The sequence below is a fragment of the Oryctolagus cuniculus genome, chromosome 5 (genome assembly GCF_051225735.1).
Source record: "Oryctolagus cuniculus isolate XC-2025 breed Fujian yellow rabbit chromosome 5, ASM5122573v1, whole genome shotgun sequence".
Lineage (NCBI taxonomy): Eukaryota > Metazoa > Chordata > Mammalia > Lagomorpha > Leporidae > Oryctolagus > Oryctolagus cuniculus.
The window spans coordinates 124,054,457-124,075,161 of NC_142871.1; the positions used below are offsets into that span (position 1 = coordinate 124,054,457).

At 44.8% G+C, this 20,705-nt stretch overlaps 1 protein-coding gene across 1 annotated transcript in view; it reads left to right on the forward strand.

The window, feature by feature from the left end:
* Positions 1 to 13,961: 13,961 nt before the first annotated feature.
* CLIC5 (CLIC family member 5) overlaps positions 13,962 to 20,705 on the forward strand; it is a 168,743-nt gene continuing 161,999 nt past the window's right edge. Inside the window, exon 1 of the mRNA XM_089333870.1 lies at positions 13,962 to 14,561. Within this exon, the coding sequence (XP_089189996.1) occupies positions 14,028 to 14,561 (534 nt within the window). The 5' untranslated portion in view covers positions 13,962 to 14,027. The remainder of the gene's footprint in view (positions 14,562 to 20,705) is intronic.

Sequence of the window (20,705 nt, forward strand, 5' to 3'; positions counted from 1 at the left end):
AGGTCTTGGAGTGTCTCTCCTGTACTCTGAGTCACTGTTGCCATAGGCAACCTCAGTGTGTGTGGATCTTCAGGAGTAGGGAGGGTTCCTAAGTTTCCAGCTCTCTGCTCTGCAGTGTGCTGCATATCAGTAGTTCATGCCTTTTTATTGGGAGCCTTTGGAACAACATTGGCTGAGAAAGTCTTAAGGTAGGACTGGAAGCATCTCACAGCCAGGCTGGGCCACAGCAGTTCTCTTTCTTGGATCACTCACGTGGTAGAAGTCAACAGCCATGTCTAAGGGACACTCTGGCAATGCTATGGAGAGGACCACGTGGTAAGAACCCAAGAAGACCTCCTGAAGGCAGATTCTGCAGCCCAGGCCAAGCCTCCAGAGACTGGCAGCCATGTCCTATAAGCTTTCAACTTTATGAAAGAACCAGAGCCACTGCTGCCTGGTCTACAAGTTGTAGCCAGCATTGCATGGCATGGGTACAGCACAACTCATTCAGCCATTTACCAGCTAATGAACACTTGCACAACTTTTAGTTTGGGGCTAGTCTTAATAAAGATGGCATGCATATCCGACACAGGTATTTTGGAGGGGCACAAGTTTTCATGTCTCTCTGGGAAATGCCCTGGACATGGAACTGTGAGATCATCCGGTAAGCACATGCTAATAAAAAAAAAGGCAAAACTTGCCTGATCTTTTCCCAAAGTAGCTGTGCTATTTTACATCCCCATCAAAAAATTTACAAGAATCCAGGCATTCAGATATCCTCACCAACATCTGGTGTCATCAGTCTTTGTAACGTTAGTCATATTGGTGATTATATAGTGGTGTCTCCTTGCAGTTTTCATTTTATGTGCTTTTCAACTGTTAATTTTCTATTGTGTGTGAGATAAAACCCACTGGGTGCAAAATATTATGCAAAGTATACAAGAGCCTTGCCACTGATGGCGTGGTCTGTGGTACTAGAGCTGGTTAGAAACACCGAGTTCCAGGCCTCACCCCAGATGCTGAATCGCAATCCACATTTTAACAAGATCCTCACTTGATTCTTACAGGCACTCAAGTTTTAGAAGCACTGTGTGGAGGGAGGCAGGGATATAAAGACAGATGAGATGTGGGTTTTGCCTTCAAGGAATGGGGCAGGTGAGGTAGGGTGATTGTAACAGATTATGCTGCATGCCCCATTGACATAAAAGCAAAGCCTGAAAGAATATGAGGATGGCAGGGAGGGCCTCATAAGAAGGCATTACTACCTGGGGCAGGAGCAACAGACGGGAGGGAGAATGCAAGGTTGCTGCATTCTTAGCTGCACTGGAGACAGCCTAACCTGGTCAAAGGTAGGAATTAATTTGGAGGTGGGAGACAGGAAGACAAGGAGGAGAGAGAGGGTGGTTTTTGGACCAGGGTAACAGTTCAAGTGCCTGCAAGATCCCCAACTTCGTACCCTGCACATTACAGGTGGATGGGTGGGTGGGTGAGTGCATGCATAGACGGACGATGCTCATTCCTTCAAGGGGACTTCTCAGGCTTCAGCGGAGACCTCAGGACCTGGAACTAATGGGACAGCTCCAACATGATGGGATTTTACTACTAACAGAGCAAGATTTTTCTTCACAACAGAAAATGAGACCAAGAGGATATATTCAGGGCATGCAAAGTGGTACAAATTCTGGCAGGAAAACTGAATACAAACATCATTTCCTATGTATGTACACAAATGTGTGTGCATGTACACAAAAATGAACCATTCTGACTTTGGCATGGGCCATCTAGGGCTTAGAGAGAGCCACCCCATGGTTTCCATTTGACTTGCACCATACTGAGTACCAGGGGCTAAGACCTGGGCTAAAGTTCTAAGTGTGCTTTATGACTCAGGGGATAAGATGAACAAAGGCTGGAACAAACACATTCAAAGCTACTTTGTAGATTGACTTTAGAAAAAGGTCAGAGAGAGACAGACAGACAGAAAGTAATCAAGAGAAAAACATGGTTAAAAAATGCTGGTCCTATTTGCTGTTGTTTGTCCAACAAGTCAAAGAAGGCATCATTAGAAGTTAATTGCAGTGTCTCCTAAGAAACTGAGATATTAAAAAGCAAAGTGTGAAAAGGCATCTAATTTGCATTTCACACTGAAATTTCAGCTCTTGCTTCTCTGCTTACTATCTGCCTAACTTTGGACAAATCTTCTGAAACTCAGTTTCCTTGGGTGTAAAACAGAGAGCCAGGTGCTTTATACAGTTGTTGTGAAGATCCAAAGAGGCTCGTGAGCTCCTTTCCCCTGTAATTTAAAATGTTTATTTTATTTTTTAAAGCCTATTTATCTGAAAGGCAGAGTCATAGACAGAGAGAAGAAGAGACAGGAAGAAAGGTCTTCCATATGCTGGTTCACTCCCTAAATGGCCAAAATGGCCAGAGCTTCTTTTGGGTCTCACAGGGGTACAGGGTTCCAAGCACTTGAGCCATCTTTCACTGCTTTCCCAGGCCATATCAGAGAGCTAGATCAGAAGAGGAGCAGCTGGGACTCAAACTGGCATCCATGTGGGATGCCAGCACCTTACGCCACAGCACCAGCCCCTATTTAAAAATGTTTAAGAGCGGTTATCACCACAAAATGACAGAAGATAGGAGTCAGCAGGCTTTGTCACTCAGCAGACTAAGCTGCCGCATAGGATGCCAACAGCCCACATCAAGACTTGCTTGAGTGCTGGTTACTCCGTTTCCAATGCAGCTTCCTGCTAATGAGGCTGGGAAAGCAGCCAAAATTACCCAAGTACTTGGGCCCCTGCCACCCATGTGGGAGATATTGGTGGAGCTCTGGCTTCAGCCTGGCCCAGCCAGGACTGTTGAGGCCATTTGGGGAGTGAACAAACTAGTGGAATCTCTCTCTTCTTGTCTCTTCCCACCACCCCCCTTTTGCTCTGCCTTTCAAATAAATAAATAAATTTTAAAAGGTTAAGCAAGATAACAAGTTTGGGTGAGTACATGGAGAAAAGGAAGTACTTGCACACAGCCAGTAGGAATATAGTACAGTCATTATGGAAAACAGTACGGAGATCTCTCCAAAACTAAAAAACCAGACCCACCATGTGATCCAGAAACCTCCCACTGGGTATCTTCCCAAAGGAAATGAAATCAGTGTATTACGGAGATGGAGAAGTGCATCCCTTCTTTACTTTAGCACTATCCACTATAGCAATGATAGGAAATCGATTTAGGTGTCCATCAGCGGACAAGAGGTGAGACAAAGAAAACAGTGAATCTCCATAATGGATACCACTCCACCTGAAAAAAGAAGGAAATCCAGAAATTCTCAACAACATGGATGAATCGAAGATGCTGTGTTCAGCAAACCAAGCCACACACAGAAAGACAAAAAAGATACGATTTTATTTTTAGGTGGAGTATAGGGGTTTTTTTGTTTTTTGTTTTGTTTTGTTTTTGACAGGCAGAGTAGACAGTGAGAGAGAGAGACAGAGAGAAAGGTCTTCTTTTCCGTTGGTTCCACTGCGGCCAGCACCGTGCTGATCCGAAGCCAGGAACCAGGTGCCTCTCCTGGTCTCCCATGCGGGTGCAGGGCCCAAGCACTTGGGCCATCCTCCACTGCCTTCCTGGGCCACAGCAGAGAGCTGGCCTGGAAGAGGAGCAACCAGGACATAATCTGGCACCCAGACCAGGACTAGAACCCAGTGTGCCAGCGCCACAGGCGGAGGATTAGCCTATTGAACCGCGGCGCTGGCCAGGTGGAATATAGTTTTAAAAAGTCCAACTCATACAAACTGAAGGTAACATGGTGGCTACCAGAGTCTGGGGTGGGAGTCAGGGGAGACATGGGCCAAGGGACACCAAGTTCCAGCCGGACAGGAGGAATAAGTTAAATAATTCTACTGTACACTATGGTGACTAAAGTTACCAATATATAGCTCTTCTAAGTTTGAAGATTGCCATCACAACCCTGTGATGGAATGCCTATGTTAAATGGCTGGACGTAGGGGCCAGTGCTGTGGCTCACTTGGTTAATCCTCCACCTGTGGCGCTGCAATGACATATGGGCGCCGAGTTCTAGTCCTGGTTGCTCCTCTTTAGCCCAGCTCTCTGCTGTGGCCCGGGAAGGCAGTGGAGGATGGCCCAGGTGCTTGGGGGCCTGCACCCGCATGGGAGACCAGGAAGAAGCACCTGGTTCCTGGCTTCGGATTGGCGCAGTACCAGCCGTAGTAGCCATTTGTGGGGGTGAACCAATGGAAGGAAGACCTTTCTGTCTCTCTCTCACTGTCTAACTCTGTCGAATAAAAAAATGGCTGGACGTGGTCATGTCACAGTGATCATTGGGTTGTGCACCATACATGTACACAAGTTTTACTTGTCAATCTTAGAAAAGAAAAAGCCTTAAAACTATGAGTAGTTAAATGAACTTCAAGGAATAAGAAACAAGAGAATCTCAAGTAACACAGCACACAGAAATAAACCATTTTCACCATAGCTTTAGAAATTGAGACGTGTTGTCTATACAGCAAAATAATCGAGAAGGGGAAAAAAACAACTTTTGAATAGAGCTAGCCCTGGTACCTAAGCAAACAGAGCAGGGTGGAGATTGGCGCTGAGTGCGGGCAATGGTGCCCCCTGGTGGACCTTGAATGCAGGTACACTGAGGGTTTTCAAAGGCTGAAGATTTTGAATTTTCAGATCCTTTCTTGTTATTACACCCGTTTGTCTTTGATTTTTTTAATAGTTTTTATTCACTCTGCAAACCCACTTTTACATATCATACACTTAAATTTTAAAAAAAAAATGATGGTAGCAACAAACTAGCAGTGGAAGTTGGGTGTCAGAGGTGAGGGGTCCTGGGCCCTAATCTTAGTCATACAAACTGGTGAAACAGCCCGAGCCCTGGCTTTCATTTCTTCAAAACAAATTTGAGAGCTCTCCATGATGTGTTCACGGGCAAATCTCAGTAAAACTTCTGTGTATGTTTTGAAAGTTGAAATGACTGCAAATGCAAAGTAATGATCAAGTGTCGGTATGGGTTTATTGGAAGAAAAGAAATGTAGTATGAGTTAAAACTAGGTGTCACTACCATGCTGACATGTGGCCACTTGTGTCCCTTCTACAACATTTTCCCCTCCAGAGTGGCTTCGTTCTGAACGCTCAGCCTGACGCAGCTCAGCTGGGAGAAACTCACACGGATCAGGTTCATAAAATCTGCCAGCTGCTTCTCACGTGCTTTTCATTTCTCTCTGCATGAATGCTTTGAGGAAGCTGTTGGCCATGATTTTACAAAGAGGGGCAGCAAGGCTCAGAAATCTTTGGCTGGGATCCCCCTGGCTGGGAGGTGGCAGGGTCAGCAGGGGAACCCCGGGCAGCCAGGCACCCAAGTCTCGCCTACCCCGTGTTGTGTTACTGAACTAATGCGCTGTTCCTTCTCCCTCCACCTTCCGGATTCTTATTCCATCAGAAACATCTGAATAACCCACAAGCTTTTTTCCCCCAATCCTGTGATTTGCCTTCTCTGCCTTATGTATCTGTCTGTTCCCTAGGAACGTGTAAACCAAGAGTAAGGCAGAATCTTTTTTTTTTACTTTTATTTAATAAATATACATTTCCAAGGTACAACTTTTGGATTATAGCGGCTTTTCTCCCCATAACCACCCTCTCATCCACAACCATCCCATCTCCACTCCCTCTCCCATCCCATTCTTCATCAAGATTCGTTTTCAATTATCTTTATATACAGAAGATCAATTTAGTATATACTAAGTAAAGATTTCAACAGTTTGCACCCACACAGAAACACAAAGTGTAAAGTACTGTTTGAATACCAGTTATACCATTAATTCACATAGTACAACACATTAAGGACAGAGATTCTACCTGGGGAGTAAGTGCACAGTGACTCCTGTTGTTGATTTAACAATTGACACTCTTATTTATGACGTCAGTAATCATCCGAGGCTCTTGTCATGAGCTGCCAAGGCTCTGGAAGCCTCTTGAGTTCACAAACTCCAATCTTATTTAGACAAGGTCATAATCAAAGTGGAAGTTCTCTCCTCCCTTCAGAGAAAGGTACCTCCTTATTTGATGGCCCATTCTTTCTGCTGGGATCTCACTCACAGAGATCTCTCATTTAGGTCATTTTTTGTTTTAAGGCAGAATCTAAAATCTGCAGACATCAGTTAAGCATATGATCTGCAGAGCATGTGGTTCACAGGAAACTCTTACGTGACCTCCAGACACATGCGAAATGTGGAGGGAGCGCTGCCCTGCCCTGCCCTGGGCAGTGGCCACCCTTCATTCTCTGCGGAGTCACAATGTCACCTCCTGGGAAGAGCTCAGGGGCAAAGATGCTGACACATCTACCATTTATGGCCTGATATATTGAGCCAACCATTTATTTAAACAAAATCCTTTGCTTTTTAAGAAGACATGTGGCTCGACAATAACAAAACCTATCTTTGCATCTTATAAATCAACAAATGACACCAGCTCATCGGTGACTGCTTACTCTTTGGAAAATGTTTGCTGTAGTGTAACTATGCTTTTGTTTTGCACATCCACATTATGCAATTTTAGTTTTTTTAAAAAAAAAAACAGGATATAAAGAGGTACATGATTCCAATTTAAACATATTTAAAAGTATAATCTATATATGTGTGTGTACATATCTGAGTAGAAAAGGAGTAAGGAAAGATTAACATAATTACCTTTGGGTAGTGAAATTATGGATGATTTTTCCTCCTCCTTGAAGTGACTATGTCAGCTCAGCATCTCCACCGCTCCTGCACAGAGCTGCTGGGTGCCATGGTGGGCAGCAGCCTGGCTGCCTCTCCCTTCCCCTTGGAGGTCAGCCATCTGGATGCTGCAGCCTCTGGGTGTCTGCAGACTCCGATGTCATGAGTGGCTTGCTCTGCAAGTGGTGACACAGGAACACAGTGGGTCAGAGAAGGAGGCTTGCTGATGATGGAGAATGCAGAGGGGGAGGGGCAGGAGAGCAGCCCCAGGAGAGCAGCCCCATCCTGAATAGGGAAGCAGGGCTGGGGAGAGCCAGAGGCCATCCTCAGGGGAGCGTGGAATGCTAGCATTGGCTGTGTCATCCCAGCCTAGGGAGCTGCTCTCTGTCTTGAATCCAGCTGCAATGTTAAGCGGTGGGAGGGTTGACCTACTGCTGTATTCTCAACATGGTCCTCATGGCATACAATTCAGATTCCTAACCCTGGCATTCAAAGCCACCAGGATTCCAGCTCACTCTTGCCACGTCTCTAATTCACCCACAATCTCCATAGGCTGCCCAAGCTGGTTCATACCTCCCCCTTCCCCGGCCAGGTCTCCCCTGCAATACTCACCTCCCTTGCTCCTCCCTGCCCCCAACCTGGGCAAACTTCTCCCATTCAGCAATCTCACAGTCCTCAATGATCATCCACCTTCCTAGTCACTGCGCATCACGCTTCACATTGTCACTCGACTTTTCTGGCTGAATCCTAATCAGATTTTAAACGCTTGCTATCACAGGGTGTATCTGTGTAACGTCTGTACCCCCGGCTCTCATATCTTTAGGTGGATCCAGAACGTTTACTTATGCCTTACAGAAATATAAGAGGAGAATTCATATTGTAATCAAAAGGGTAACTTTTTACGACAGAAACAGTAGTCAGGGTCTAGCTAGGTGCTGCAACAAACTTATTACTGGCATCATGGGTAAAATCTTCAACACCACAAAGTATTACACACATTTTGCACAGAGGACAGCTGAGAATTAGGAGAAAAGACAAAAGGGAAGAAATAGCTCTTCCCTGACAAGTGAGTTTTTACTATTAGGCATTCATTCCTTTGGTTAGATTTTGCATTCTTTAAATGAAAATATTACTATGATTTGTTTGAGAATGAGTGGCGGGAGGGGAGAGGGGGCAGTAGGGAGAAGAGAGCAAGACAGCAAGAACAGACACTGATGCTGGAGATAAACGAGCCCTTCTTAGAAGAACTCACTAGTTTTCCCTGCTCCATATCTTCTTGCTCTTCTGAGGCCAAGCGTTTGCCCTAATTTTCCCCAGGCTCACGTGGCGACTTCAGCTCCCGCAGGCCAGAGGATCCCGTGTCAAGCCACAGGTCTATTAAATGTAGCTGGGCTCAATTAACCAGTCCAGGACCAGCTGTGGGGAAGGGCCTTTTCCACCTCCAGGAGCCTAAGGCTTGGTGATTCTAGATTGCCTGGAATGAACCCATAGGGAACTCAAGTGAGTGTTCCCCCTGGAAGCGCCATGGCCGGGCTCTGCAGGAAAGATAGGCCGGTAACTGTCCTAATGGCCTTCCCCTGTGTGCGATGAACAGATTCCAAGCCCCGTCTCAACAGTCCTGCTTGGCACATCCTCCTTGCCCTGCCCAGCCTCTGCAGCCCAGTGATAAGAGCAAGTGTAACGGTGCGGCCCAGGAGAACAATGCCCCTGGCTTGCTCCCAGGGCCCAGCCGCTCTCGCCCTGCTCGGTCCCAGTCCCGGGAGCTGAGCCATCCTCAAGCTTTACAGATGAAGCAACTCACAGGCGCTGCTTCTGTTTGGGAACTCACCGACCCTGGGACCGCCCGTCGCCCAAAACTCTCACCGGGGAGTCGCCGGGTCTGAACACAAAGCCACCGGAATATTCCTTGCAGAAAGGGGTGCTGCTGTCCTCCAAGGAAACCCCTGCAGGAACGCCTGCTTAAGAGGGGGCTGAAGAGACCCCGCCTCCAAACCAAATGTGGGCGGGGCTAGCGTAAAAAACCATATGTGACAGACACTGGAAGAGTTGAAGGTTCCTCTGAGAGGCAGGGAAGAGAACAGGGAAGGGGAGAGGCCAGGGGGTGGGCATGATGGTGGCCGTGGGTACGGTGCTACCTGGTGTGGCTCCTTCCGGTGACCCCAACATCTCCCTTGAAGCTACCTCCCTCCTGCTATTTTGGGGGTTTCAGTGGATTTTTTTTAAACAAATAGAATCTGATAGATGGAGTTTTGTATCTGAATGATATAGAGATGGATCGAGATTCAGAAAAAAAGATGAGGAAGAAAATTGTGAAACTGGCCATTTTAAGGCACATTTACCCAGGTGTGTGAGGACTGGGGAAGCCTCAGAGGATGCCCGGGCTATATAAAGTGATGTGAAATACCGCGAACCTTTAGTGCTATCACTGTTGATGCTGACTCTGTGTGCACCCATTAACAGAGCCTCCACGTGTATAAAACGAAACTGAGAAAACGGAAATAAGAATTAGGTAAATCCATGATCATAGGGGAATATTTTGACTTTCTCCTGTCAGTAACTAATGCAAAGGGGCTTGAAAAAGGTCATGGAGCAATCATATTGCGAAGAAACTGTGCATGGATATTAATTTTTTGTCCCAAAATAAGCTTATATTTTAATTCCATTGCCCATGGACTGTTTTGAAGCCCACTCATAGAACAAGCAAATGAAAACCAGTAAGAATATACAAGAATTGAGTAGCAAAAATTAATAAAACTAATAAATCTCCTTACAACACTATAGCTAATGATGAAGGAACAATGGTCTTTCCCAAGGCATTATAGTATTTCCAAGACTGGCCATATGCTAGTCCCTCAAGCATGTCTCAAGGTCAATTTTAATAGTTGAAAATGATGAAAAAAGTGTTATCTGTGTGATATTAAGCTAAAAATAAATAACAAGAAGGGAATCAGAAAATATTGAACTGTTTGGCAGTTAATCAGTACATTTCCAAGGAACCCATGAGTAAAGGAGGAGGAAGACTCTCAACAGAAAATAGAAAATATTTGTAATTGAATGGAAAAAAAAAGTAAAATATATTGGAACTTGTGGTATGCAGATAGTGCAGACCTAGAAGAAAAATTCATGATCATGAATGCATACCTTCAAAAAAGAAAGGAAAAAAAGATCTAAAAATCCATTACAAATATCTTGGAATTAAAAAAAAAACAGGAAAATAAGACCAGAGAAAAAAGAAACAATAACAATAAGAGCAGAAATTAATAAAATTATAAAGAAATGTGTACTGGACTGTTAATAAAACCAAAAATTCTCTCAAAAAAAAACAATAAATCCAGAATAAGAGTGACATAAAAAGAAATGGTAAAAATAACTGATTTGGGGGCCAGTGCTGTGGCATAGCAGATAAAGTCGCTGCCTACAGTGCCGGTATCCCATTTGGGCACTGGTTCAAGTCCCGGCTGCTGTACTTCTGATTCAGCTCTCTGCTATGGCCTGGGAAAGCAGTGAAAGATGGCCCAAGTCTTTGGGCTCCTGCACCCACGTGGGAGACCCGGAAGAAGCTCCTGGCTCCTGGCTTCGGATCAGCCCAGCTCTGGCCATGTGGCCATTTGGGAAGTGCACCAGAGGATGGAAGACTCTCTCTCTCTCCCTCTGCCTCTGCCTCTCCTTCTCTCTCTGTGTAACTCTGACTTTCAAATAAATAAATCTTTAAAAAAATTACTGATTTGTGATTTGAAAAGAAGAGGTAATGCCTCAAGACCTACAAACATAAAACATAACCATAGCATTAGGATAATATCTTTATCCGGGTCCATAAACAGATTTTGCTATTATTAAAAAAAAACTATATGTTATCCCAAATTATAATCTTAATCAATTTGACAGTTAAGTTTGGGGGAGTAAATTAATAAATTGGTATTTCAATATATGTTTTAGTTGTAATAATCTAGTCCCACAATATTGATTAGGTGTTGTATAAACTAACCACATTGAGTTCTTTTATGCACAAAGCAGGAGATCTGACACTGGACCCAAAGTTGTCCCTACAGAAATGTACAACATAATACAACAGAGCGAGGAGATAACACTTATACAGGTAACAGAAGAAAACAGGACCACGAGTCACAGGCTATGCATTCTAAATCCCCCCCCCCCATTTTACTTTTCTATTCAACAGACAGCTAATACTTAATATGGTCAGACACTTGCTGGGCTTCAGGTATACAGTGATGGGCAAAATAGGTATGGCCTTCTTTTCATGAAACATGAGTGCCTACTGGAGAATAAAAATATCATCAAAGGAGCACAAAAATTCATTCAACAAATACATAGAGAATTTATAATGCAAGTATGTGCTAGACATTGTTCTAGTGTTTGAAATAATAATAATAAAAAGCAGACAGGCCGGTGCCGCGGCTCACAAGGCTAATCCTCCGCCTTGCGGCGCCGGCACACTGGGTTCTAGTCCCGGTTGGGGCGCCGGATTCTGTCCCGGTTGCCCCTCTTCCAGGCCAGCTCTCTGCTGTGGCCAGGGAGTGCAGTGGAGGATGGCCCAAGTGCTTGGGCCCTGTACCCCATGGGAGACCAGGAGAAGTACCTGGCTCCTGCCATCGGATCAGCGCGGTGCGCCGGCCGCAGCACGCTGGCCGCGGAGGCCATTGGAGGGTGAACCAATGGCAAAGGAAGACCTTTCTCTCTGTCTCTCTTTCTCACTGTCCACTCTGCCTGTCAAAAAAAAAAAAAAAAAAAAAAAAGCAGACAGAGACCACTGCACATATAGGATTTATATTCTAATGGGGAACAAGAAGAGAAGAAACTGTATTGTAGATATCTTACTCAGAGGTGATAATGGGGAGGCAGGCAATAATAGGGCAAGGGTTTTTAGCCATGGGAGGAAGTGAAGATGGGAATTGGAATGTGTTATTTTAGACAGGATGGTTAGAGTGCCCCCTGCTGGAAGGATCCTGTAAGTGAAACCTTATAGGAGTTGAAGGATTCACTAAGCAGATATGCAGGGGGAAATGTTTCCAGTTAGAAAGTGGCCAATGTAAAGGTGCTCATTTGGAGCTTCTGGAGTGTTCCAGGTGCATTAATGAGGCCAGATTGCATAGAGTAGAGCAAAGGGCAAAAGCAAAGGGCAGAAATGCATGTATAGGGTGCGAGGCTGGGTGATGTAGGACCTTGTGGCCACTGTGAGCTCTTTGGCTTTCCCTGAGAGATGTGGGAGCCATTGCATGAGATAAAGCAAGCGTGAGATGGCATGGCTTACATTTTAACAGGATTATGTGTTTTGTAGGGCAGCCTGTAGTTGTAAAGCAAAAGAGGTGTGGTCTGAGGTGGGATAACAGGAGGACCTAATTTATAAATGATCTGTGTGCCCTGGGCCCTCAGCCCCAGCCTGCCTCCCATGCCATTCTTGTGAGGATCCAGTAACATCTGCATACACTGTAGGAAATTCTTTCTTGGTTATGATACAGAACACCACATAGCCTAGTGAGTTGTACGTTGCAAGTGTTGTAATAGTTAAAGCATGCAATCACCTGAAAGGGGTGGAAATTGGTTCTTTAAAGGCAAAACAAAAATTCTTACTCTTTGTATATAGAGAGCGCTGGCGGACAGGCAATGGGCAAAATATGGAATACATCTGCAGTATTTTAATTTCTGAGCCCAGATATCTGAAAGAGCACCTGTAGGGTGGGAAGACCTGGAACCCCTGAGCTAAGGCTGGGAGTGAGGAGCAGAAAGATGACTGAGCTGCAGGTTCAAAACCACAGCTGTCATGAACTCTGTGCATGAGCTTGGACCGTTCACCTTCCCTTTTGTGTTTTTGGTTTGCAAACGTTAAATATTTGGCTGAACAATCTGCTAGGTTTACTCCAATTTTAACATTATAAGGCAATGTGAGCTGGGGCCTCTCAGTTATAAATGCCAGATTATAGAAATTACAGTAAATTGTCAGCTATTGGAACACATTACTTCTCAGGAACATACAGGATCAGTAGCCATAGCAGTTAAAGCCTATGTCTGGCCTCTCTCCCCCTGCCCATTTTTGAAAGTGTCTGGAGAGCTAGAATTCTGGAAGTACTGGTCTAGTTCCCTCTAGAAAATTCTTGGGTACAGTGTTGGCACCTGAGGGGACAATCGGGTTTTACCCATGAGATGCCCCTCAAATGTGATGGAGCAGAATTACACTGCTTCCCCATGTTCATATAATTTCTGATCATTGAAGTTGCTTTTACAACCTACCTGAGCCGTCACTTCCAAGGGAAAGGTGTAGCTGGTGTGCCAAGGGAAGGAGGATGTGGCAGAATAGAGAACCAGGTTAAAAAGCAGAGAGCTCATAGACACAGCACGCGTCTGTGACATGGGTAAAGTAGCTGTGTCCATACAACTCCTCACTACTCGTCCAGACCCGGGGCCAATTGCACTACAAAAACCTTGCATAGTGTTTTCCTGTGTCTGTTGGAGTTTCAGCTTCTCTCCTTGGCCCTCTCACTACACTTAAAGTACTGTGGGGACAGAGAATGTATCTTCCAGCTCTTTTGTTCAGTGCTCAGCTCAGTGGCCTGTACCTAATGGGATCTTTGTGAATGCTGACTGATAACTATGCAGATTTCAGATGAAAACATAAAAATCAAAGCCATAAATCTTCAAGTCTCTTTTTTGGGGGGGTTGTCTTTGCTGACATGTCTATAGGCCAGAGAATGTATCTTTTCTTCCTTCTGCCATTTTGTCACCTACTGGTATTCCCAGATAAGAAGTGTGAATAGGATTCATGACCTAAGTGAGGCACGTCCCACTCATTTATCACAGGCTATCAATAAGCAAAGAATTGTTCCGTGTGATGAACTTGGCTATAAATAGATGGTTACCACTGGGGAGAACTGTACTTCCCCACTGGGTGGCAGAGACTTCTATGTTGTTAACTGAAGAAAAAGGGAGCTCTGTTTGTGACAAATGGCTACCTATTCAGAATTTCAGTGCCTGCTGCGACAATAATCTAATACAGTCTTAGATTTGCCCAAAGAATCTTAGAGTGACTGACAAGGAGGACGAGCCCAGAGGCGAGTGGGAAATATCTCTAGCAGTGAAGGAGTTAACTGAGCGTGTACACTTTATCTTCTATCCAGGAGACTTGTGGTTTGCTTGTGGAGGCCTGGAGTAAATGATTGTTAGAGACCTGTCATTGATAGCTGTTGCTATTTGCTGTTTCAAAAGCCTGGTGGCTCCTCTGCAGAGCAGTGCAGCATCCCTGTCCCTTTCCTCATTCCAGATCTACTCTGCCTAACCAAAGGATCCATCAGATCAGCAGCCATGAATGACGGAGACTACAGCACCATCTATGACACAATCCAGCCAGAGAGGATGTATGAGCTTCCAGACCAACCAGGAGAAAATGGAGGCCCCTTTTATGATGAGGTCCACAAAGACTTAGGACCCGAAAACAGTTTGTATGCCCCAGGGCTGGAAACCCCGGAACACCATCCAGTGTCAGTCTCTATCACTGGGAGTGGAGGCCAGAGCTTGGCCTCACCACAGCCAGAAGCAGGAGGCTACCTCCTGCCTGATGAGGTGGACCCTGAGGTCTCACTTACTCACTCAGGTGAGCTCCAGGAGGACAGGGACATCTCAAAGGAAGAACCACACTCACCAACCCAGGACCAAGAGGAGCCCCGGGAGAATGCAGTCATGAGGAAGGAAGAGCTGCCTTCCCCTTCAAGCTTCGCCATCCAGCACAGCAGGGCTTTCTCCACCAGCCAGCATTCCCCAGCCTTCTATTCTGATGCCAACGGTTTGCAAGAAAATGAAGCAACTTCCACGAACCCTGAGATTTACCTCTTCGTGAAGGTAAGGGCTGCCTCTGACAGGCACAGGTGCACACGCAGGTGCTACAAAAGTGTTTTGTTTTGTTCTGAGCGACCAGGGAAAGGTGCGTGGTCTTTGCATCTCAATATATACTCAAGAGTAGGGCTGATTAAATTGGTCACTTAGAATGAACACAGGGCTTCTCAAAAGACAAGAATTGTAAGCACATTTAAAATGTGTGTTTAATCGTTGAGTTACATGCCATGGACAAAGCACTTTTTAAGAGTTTGTGTGAGTGGGCAGAAATTGCTTCTGAAATCCCTACTTTTGTGTCAGATACGAAGTACATTTTCCTGCCTGGTTAAATTTCCTTTATTGACACGATCTTTAAAAATGAAATCAAGGTTTGTAAGAGAAAAATGTATATTCAGGTGCTGGAGTTTCTGTTTCTAAGGTCACAGACTTTTTATATTAGGTCAATAAATGTTACCCCTATCACTAAGCTTGCCCTTTTGGCACCAATATAATGAAAATTCTGATGAAGTCAATGATTTCAGTAGTGTTAAGATGCTAATAATGTGTTAATGTTTAATGCCTGTGATATTGAAACAAAGAACTCTGGTGATCTTTGTATTAGACTAATAACGTAATAGAGATTATGATATGAATCCTATCAAAATGTAATGTTTCAAAACTAAACCAATCATTTTTATTTTTATTTTTTATTTTTTTATTTTTCCATCCAGTTTATTTATTCTGAATCCAATAGCCATTAGTACACTTTTTATTTTTTTATTTAGTAAATATAAATTTCCAAAGTACAGTTTATGGATTACAATGTCTTCCCCCCCCCATAATTTCCCTCCCACTCGCACCCCTCCCATCTCCTGCTCCCTCTCCCATTCCATAAACCAATCATTTTTAATCAAGATGGGAGACCATTTTCCCCAACCCCCTGCACATAATATTCATATTTGCATGAATTTTTAATGTGAAGACAAAATTAGTAGATATTGTTATTTCATGCTAATAAAATGATTACACTCATGGGTCCTCTTCCTAGTTTCCAGTAACACTCTAAGGAGACACACTTTGTGTACAACTTTAGCACTTTATTATCTTATGCTTTGTACTCTTTGGCTAATTTTTTGTAGGCAAGTCTTGTCTTTGTTTGCTTGTTTCTTTTAGGGTGAGATCCTTTTACAATGCACTTAGCACAGTGTTTGGCTCCTGCTTAGCCACTCACATACCTTGCTTGGTATTGTGTCGAGCATTTTGGGGAATAAGGATGTGTAAGATATGGCTATGCTCCCGGGAAATCAATCACTCGGTGCCAGAGAAAAGCTTGCATTTGATGAAGGGTGCATGGCAGAGTAGGAGTTGAAACAAAAGAGTGAGCAGAGCACTGAGGGTGCTCAGGGAGAGGCTGACTATGTGTGCACAGGGAGTCAGGAGTGGCTCCATGGAAGAGGAGACATCTGATGGATGCATTCAGGCCGCCTCCCAGCCTTCAAATCCACATCACCACCATGCTGTGGTGTACAGAGACTTTCTTTTTAGAGAGAAGACTGGATATATTTTTTCTCTGGACAGAAGCATCCATGCGATTTCATGCAATGGTCAAGGTAGGTTTTCTTTGTCTCAATCATCATCACCATCATCACCACCATCACCACCACCACCGGCATCATTGCAACATTGGCCCCTCAGGCGTTATTTGTAGATTTCAAAAATGGGGCTCTCGCTAGAGATTCATCTATCCCTGTTGTTGCTCCAGACAGAAGCAGCAGGGAAAAGAAGTGTTGGTTGGTACCTACCGCAGGAACAAGTGCCTGAAAGTACTGTGGGATTACTAGATTATTTAAGATCACTTAAAGCAAATACTACATTTAGTTAATGCTTTATGCTTGCATTCCTTTTTATGTAATTATATGAACCAAGAGACCATGGAGGTACTAAAGACCTCAGCTCCCACGGGTGAACTACTCCATATGAATATCCACCAGCATCCCATAAGAAGAGCAGCAGTTACGATCCCTGCAGTCCAACCCCAGGCCCCACCCCAGCCAGCTGCACTGCTTTATTTAGCACTGGATGGAAATGGGATGTGGAAAATGGGGCAAAACAGGGCCACTCTGCATAAGAGGAGCTCAGGTGACTCCATCCTCCTCACAGCCCTGTGAAAAGGGTCCTGGAGTCGCACATGGGAGTGGATGCGCTGCCCACCACGTTCCTGGGAGGGCTTAGAGCTCTGCTGTCCTGAGTTTTCTACTGGGTTGTTTTACTGTAACCCACCTAGGTTGCATTGACCCCTGTACTCATTTGTGTACATTTCCACCTGTTCCAGACATGTCAGTGAAAATGGGACACAGATCTGTGGCCACGTACTCCACCAACATTGTACTGAGGTTCAATCATTTGGGCTGCTACTCCATTACTTCGCTTCATTCATTTATTCATGCAACAGAAATTGTGCCATGTGCTGGGTTTGCAGCAAAGAAAACACAAAGTCTTGGCTCCTATGCCCTTTGCCTTGTAGTGGGAGAGGCAAATGATAGACAAATACACAAGGAGGTATCAAGGTGATACACAAGGTAACAGTGCTAGAAGGAAACAAGAAAGAGAACGTGGAGGTATTAATGTCTTATTCCTGCCATGATCATTATCAGAAACTTCAAGGCACATGCAGGGCTGTGTTCCTCCTGCAGGATCCAGGGGAGAATCTGCATCCTCTTTTCTCCACCTTCCAGGAGCTGACCTCATACCTTCCCCTTCCCACCCTGCTCTATGACCTTCTGTCTCCTTCCCCCTCCCACAAGGGTCCTTGGGATCAGGTTGGACCCACCAGGTTGAAGTGGGACCATCTCCCCATTTGAAGACCTTCAGTATAATCCCATCTTGAAGTGCTCTTTGCCACATGAGTAGAACATTCACAGCTGTTGGGAGCCAGGACAGGGAGGTAACACAGTCCACTGCAATGGGATGGAGGGTGATGGGGGTGAGTGAGTGAGCAGGGTGGTTAGGTGAGAGGAGAGGAGAGGAGAGGAGAGGAGAGGGGAGGAGAGGAGAGGAGAGGAGAGTGGGGCGTTTGGAGAGGGAGCAAATCATGCCAGTGCCTCCCTGTGGGCCCCTGGAAAAGCTTGCATTTTTACTCAGAGTGACATGGGGAATCACTGGATGGTTTTGGAAGGAACATTCTGGCTGCCTCCTTGATAACAAATATTGGGGAAGGGGTAGAAGCAGAAACAGGAAAAACAGTTCAGAGGCAATTGGAAACCTTCAGGAACCAATGGGGATTAGCCTGCATGACAGCAATGGGGAGGTGGGTATGACTTAAGACTGGGCTTGTTTTCTTAGACTATTTTTATCTATTTATTTTCATTTTATTTGAAAGGCAGAGAGACAGAGATAGACAGAGATCTTCCATCTGCTGCTTCACTCCAACAGTCAAAGGTGGGCCAGGATAAAGCTGGGATCCTGGAACTCCACCCAGGTCTCCCATGTGGATGTCAGAGACCCAAGTACTTAAACCATCACCTGAGGCCTCCCAGAAATGTTAGAAGGGAGCCAGAATTGGGAGTAAGGCTGGGACTCAAACCCAGGCACCTCAATATGGGATACAGGTGTCCCAAGCAGCAGATTGTCCTCTGTGCCAAATGTCAGCCCCTGACTAAGATTGCTTAGAAGACAGCCCAAGGACTGTGCTGATGGATTTGAGGTGGAGTAAAGTCACATTTGACTCTAGGGGTTTTAGTGGGAGCTGATGACTGAGTGGAGATGTTAAACTCAGACTTCTTCTCAGGGAACATGTGATTGATAAAACACACTTCCTTACTCTCTCTCTCTCTCCCTGTGTGTGTGTATGAGAAACAGGTGGGAGGGAGGCATGGGGGACAGGAAAGCATTGTAGTATTTTATTTAAGGCAAAGAGGTAAAAGAATTCATTCTGATAATGGTTACTACAAAGGAAATTAGGGCAAATAACCACCAATTGTCCTGCTTGTAACTGATAGTATTGATTATGGAGAGCAGAATTTGTTGTAGAGATTTGGAAGTCTGGTTGCATAGATTTGAAAATTGGTTTTAGCAACTTAGTTTTTGTTAAATTCTTTAGCAAATGGATGTTTTAATGATATGTTCCTTATAGGGTCATTTTGCAGATTAAATAAGGATGCATATGCATCACTTGGTAAGAGTATAGTATTTGAAAAATAGCAATTTTTTCCCTAAAGATTTATTTATGTATATGAAAGTCAGAGTTAGAGAAAGAGAGAAAGAGAGATCTTCCATCCTCTGGTTCAATCCCCAGATGGCTGCAATACCCAGGGCTGGGCCAGGCCAAATCCAGCAGCCAGAAGCGTCTTCTAGGTCTTCCATGTGGGTAGGAGGGCCCAAGCACTTGGGCTATCTTGTGCTGCTTTTCCCAGGCCATTATCAGGGAGCTGGATTGGAACTGGAGCAGCTGGGACATGAACCAACTTCAATAAGAGATGCTGGGACTGTACGCAGCGGCTTTATCTGGTATGGCACAAAGACAGCACCAGTAAATGTTAATATATAGGAGCCTACATTATTATTTATTGTGACAAATTTGAGCCCTTCATTAAATAAATATTTTTATTTTAAGCACAGTGCTTTGTAGTTAGCAAGCAATGTCGTTTTGTGGAAGGAGGACTGGCTAGGGAATTCGAACACAAGTTTATCAACAATTTGACATGACTCCAAGATGTATGGCCCCAGACATTTACCTGTGGAAAGTCTAAAGTTCGGTATAGATAATAATGTGCTGCTTTAAAAATGTGTTGTTTCTCAGGCTTTACTTCCTTTTCTGCCATTATCTGTGGACTGGGGCTCTTTCCTTGCCCAAGATCAGATGAGAACAGCTTCCCTTAGCTCCTAAGTTCTCCCTAGAAATCTCATAAGCACACATTTAGTCCAGTTTTCATGGAGGCAAAGATTTCTCATTGTGAGTGAGAAACTAAGATGACATTGAGGAACTGAGGAAGATTAAACTGGACTTGGATGTTGAAATCAGGCTCAGCTGATGAGCACGTGGAGCAGGTGTTCCTGGAGGGGGTTCAGCATAAGTAAAGGGACAGCCACCACGTACCTGTGCTACAACATCCAGGTGACTGGATGGACAGAAGGTGCACGGAGGTGCAGAGCAGGTGGTGAGTTGGAAGAACTAGGAACATCACCCTGCACAGCACCCTGAGGGGCTTGGATTTTATCCTGAAGGCAATTGAGAGGAAGAGAATGTTGGGACAGATTTTAAGAGCACAGCAATGTTTAGGATGATGGATGAGCACTTTGAAAAGCATTTCTACCTGCTGTGTAGAGCAGGGTCAACCACATCTCTGTCATGCTTTGTTTCTGAGACTAGCTCAAGACTAGGCATAAATACATTCTAATTCAGATTGTACTTTTCTTCTGCTGATCATATAGCTATGTCCTGATATTTAGATTCTTGGCATCATACAAATTTATATGGAAAAATCCAGCCAGTATGATGTTGATTGTACATGATGAATATATGTAGTTAAGGACCTGCTCTGTGGCATATAGGGTTAAGCCACCATCAGATGCATTGCCATCCCATATGGGTGCTGGTTTGAATCCCAGCTGCTCTACGTCCAATCCAGTTCCCTGTTAATACACCTGGGAAAGTAGCAGAAGATGGCCCAAGTATTTGGGCCCCTACCCACGTGGGATACCCAGAAGAAGCTCCTGGCTCCTGGCTTTGGATCAGCCAACTCAGGCTGTTGTGGCCATTTGGGGAATGAGCCAGTGGATGGAAGATCTGTCTCTCTCCCTTTCTCTCCCTCTCTGTCTTTCATATAAATAAAAGTATGTTTTAAAAATATGTGTAGTTAGTTGCCTTGTATTTTGCAAAGAGAGGGGGGACATATGAATTCAGCAACAAGTTCTTTAAATATTTTTATATGAGGAGAGAGTAAGCGAGAACTTCTACCTGCTAGTTCACTTCCAAAATGTCTGTAATGGCTTGGGCTGGACCAGTGCTAAACCAGAAGCTGGGAACATAGTCCAAGTTCCCTACATGGGAAATTGGAGCCATCACCTGATGCCTCCCAGGGTCTTCACTAGCAAGAAGCTGGAGGCAGGAGCCAGAGCCAGGAATCGAACCCAGCTATGCAGATGTGAGATGTGGGATATGAGCATCTTAAC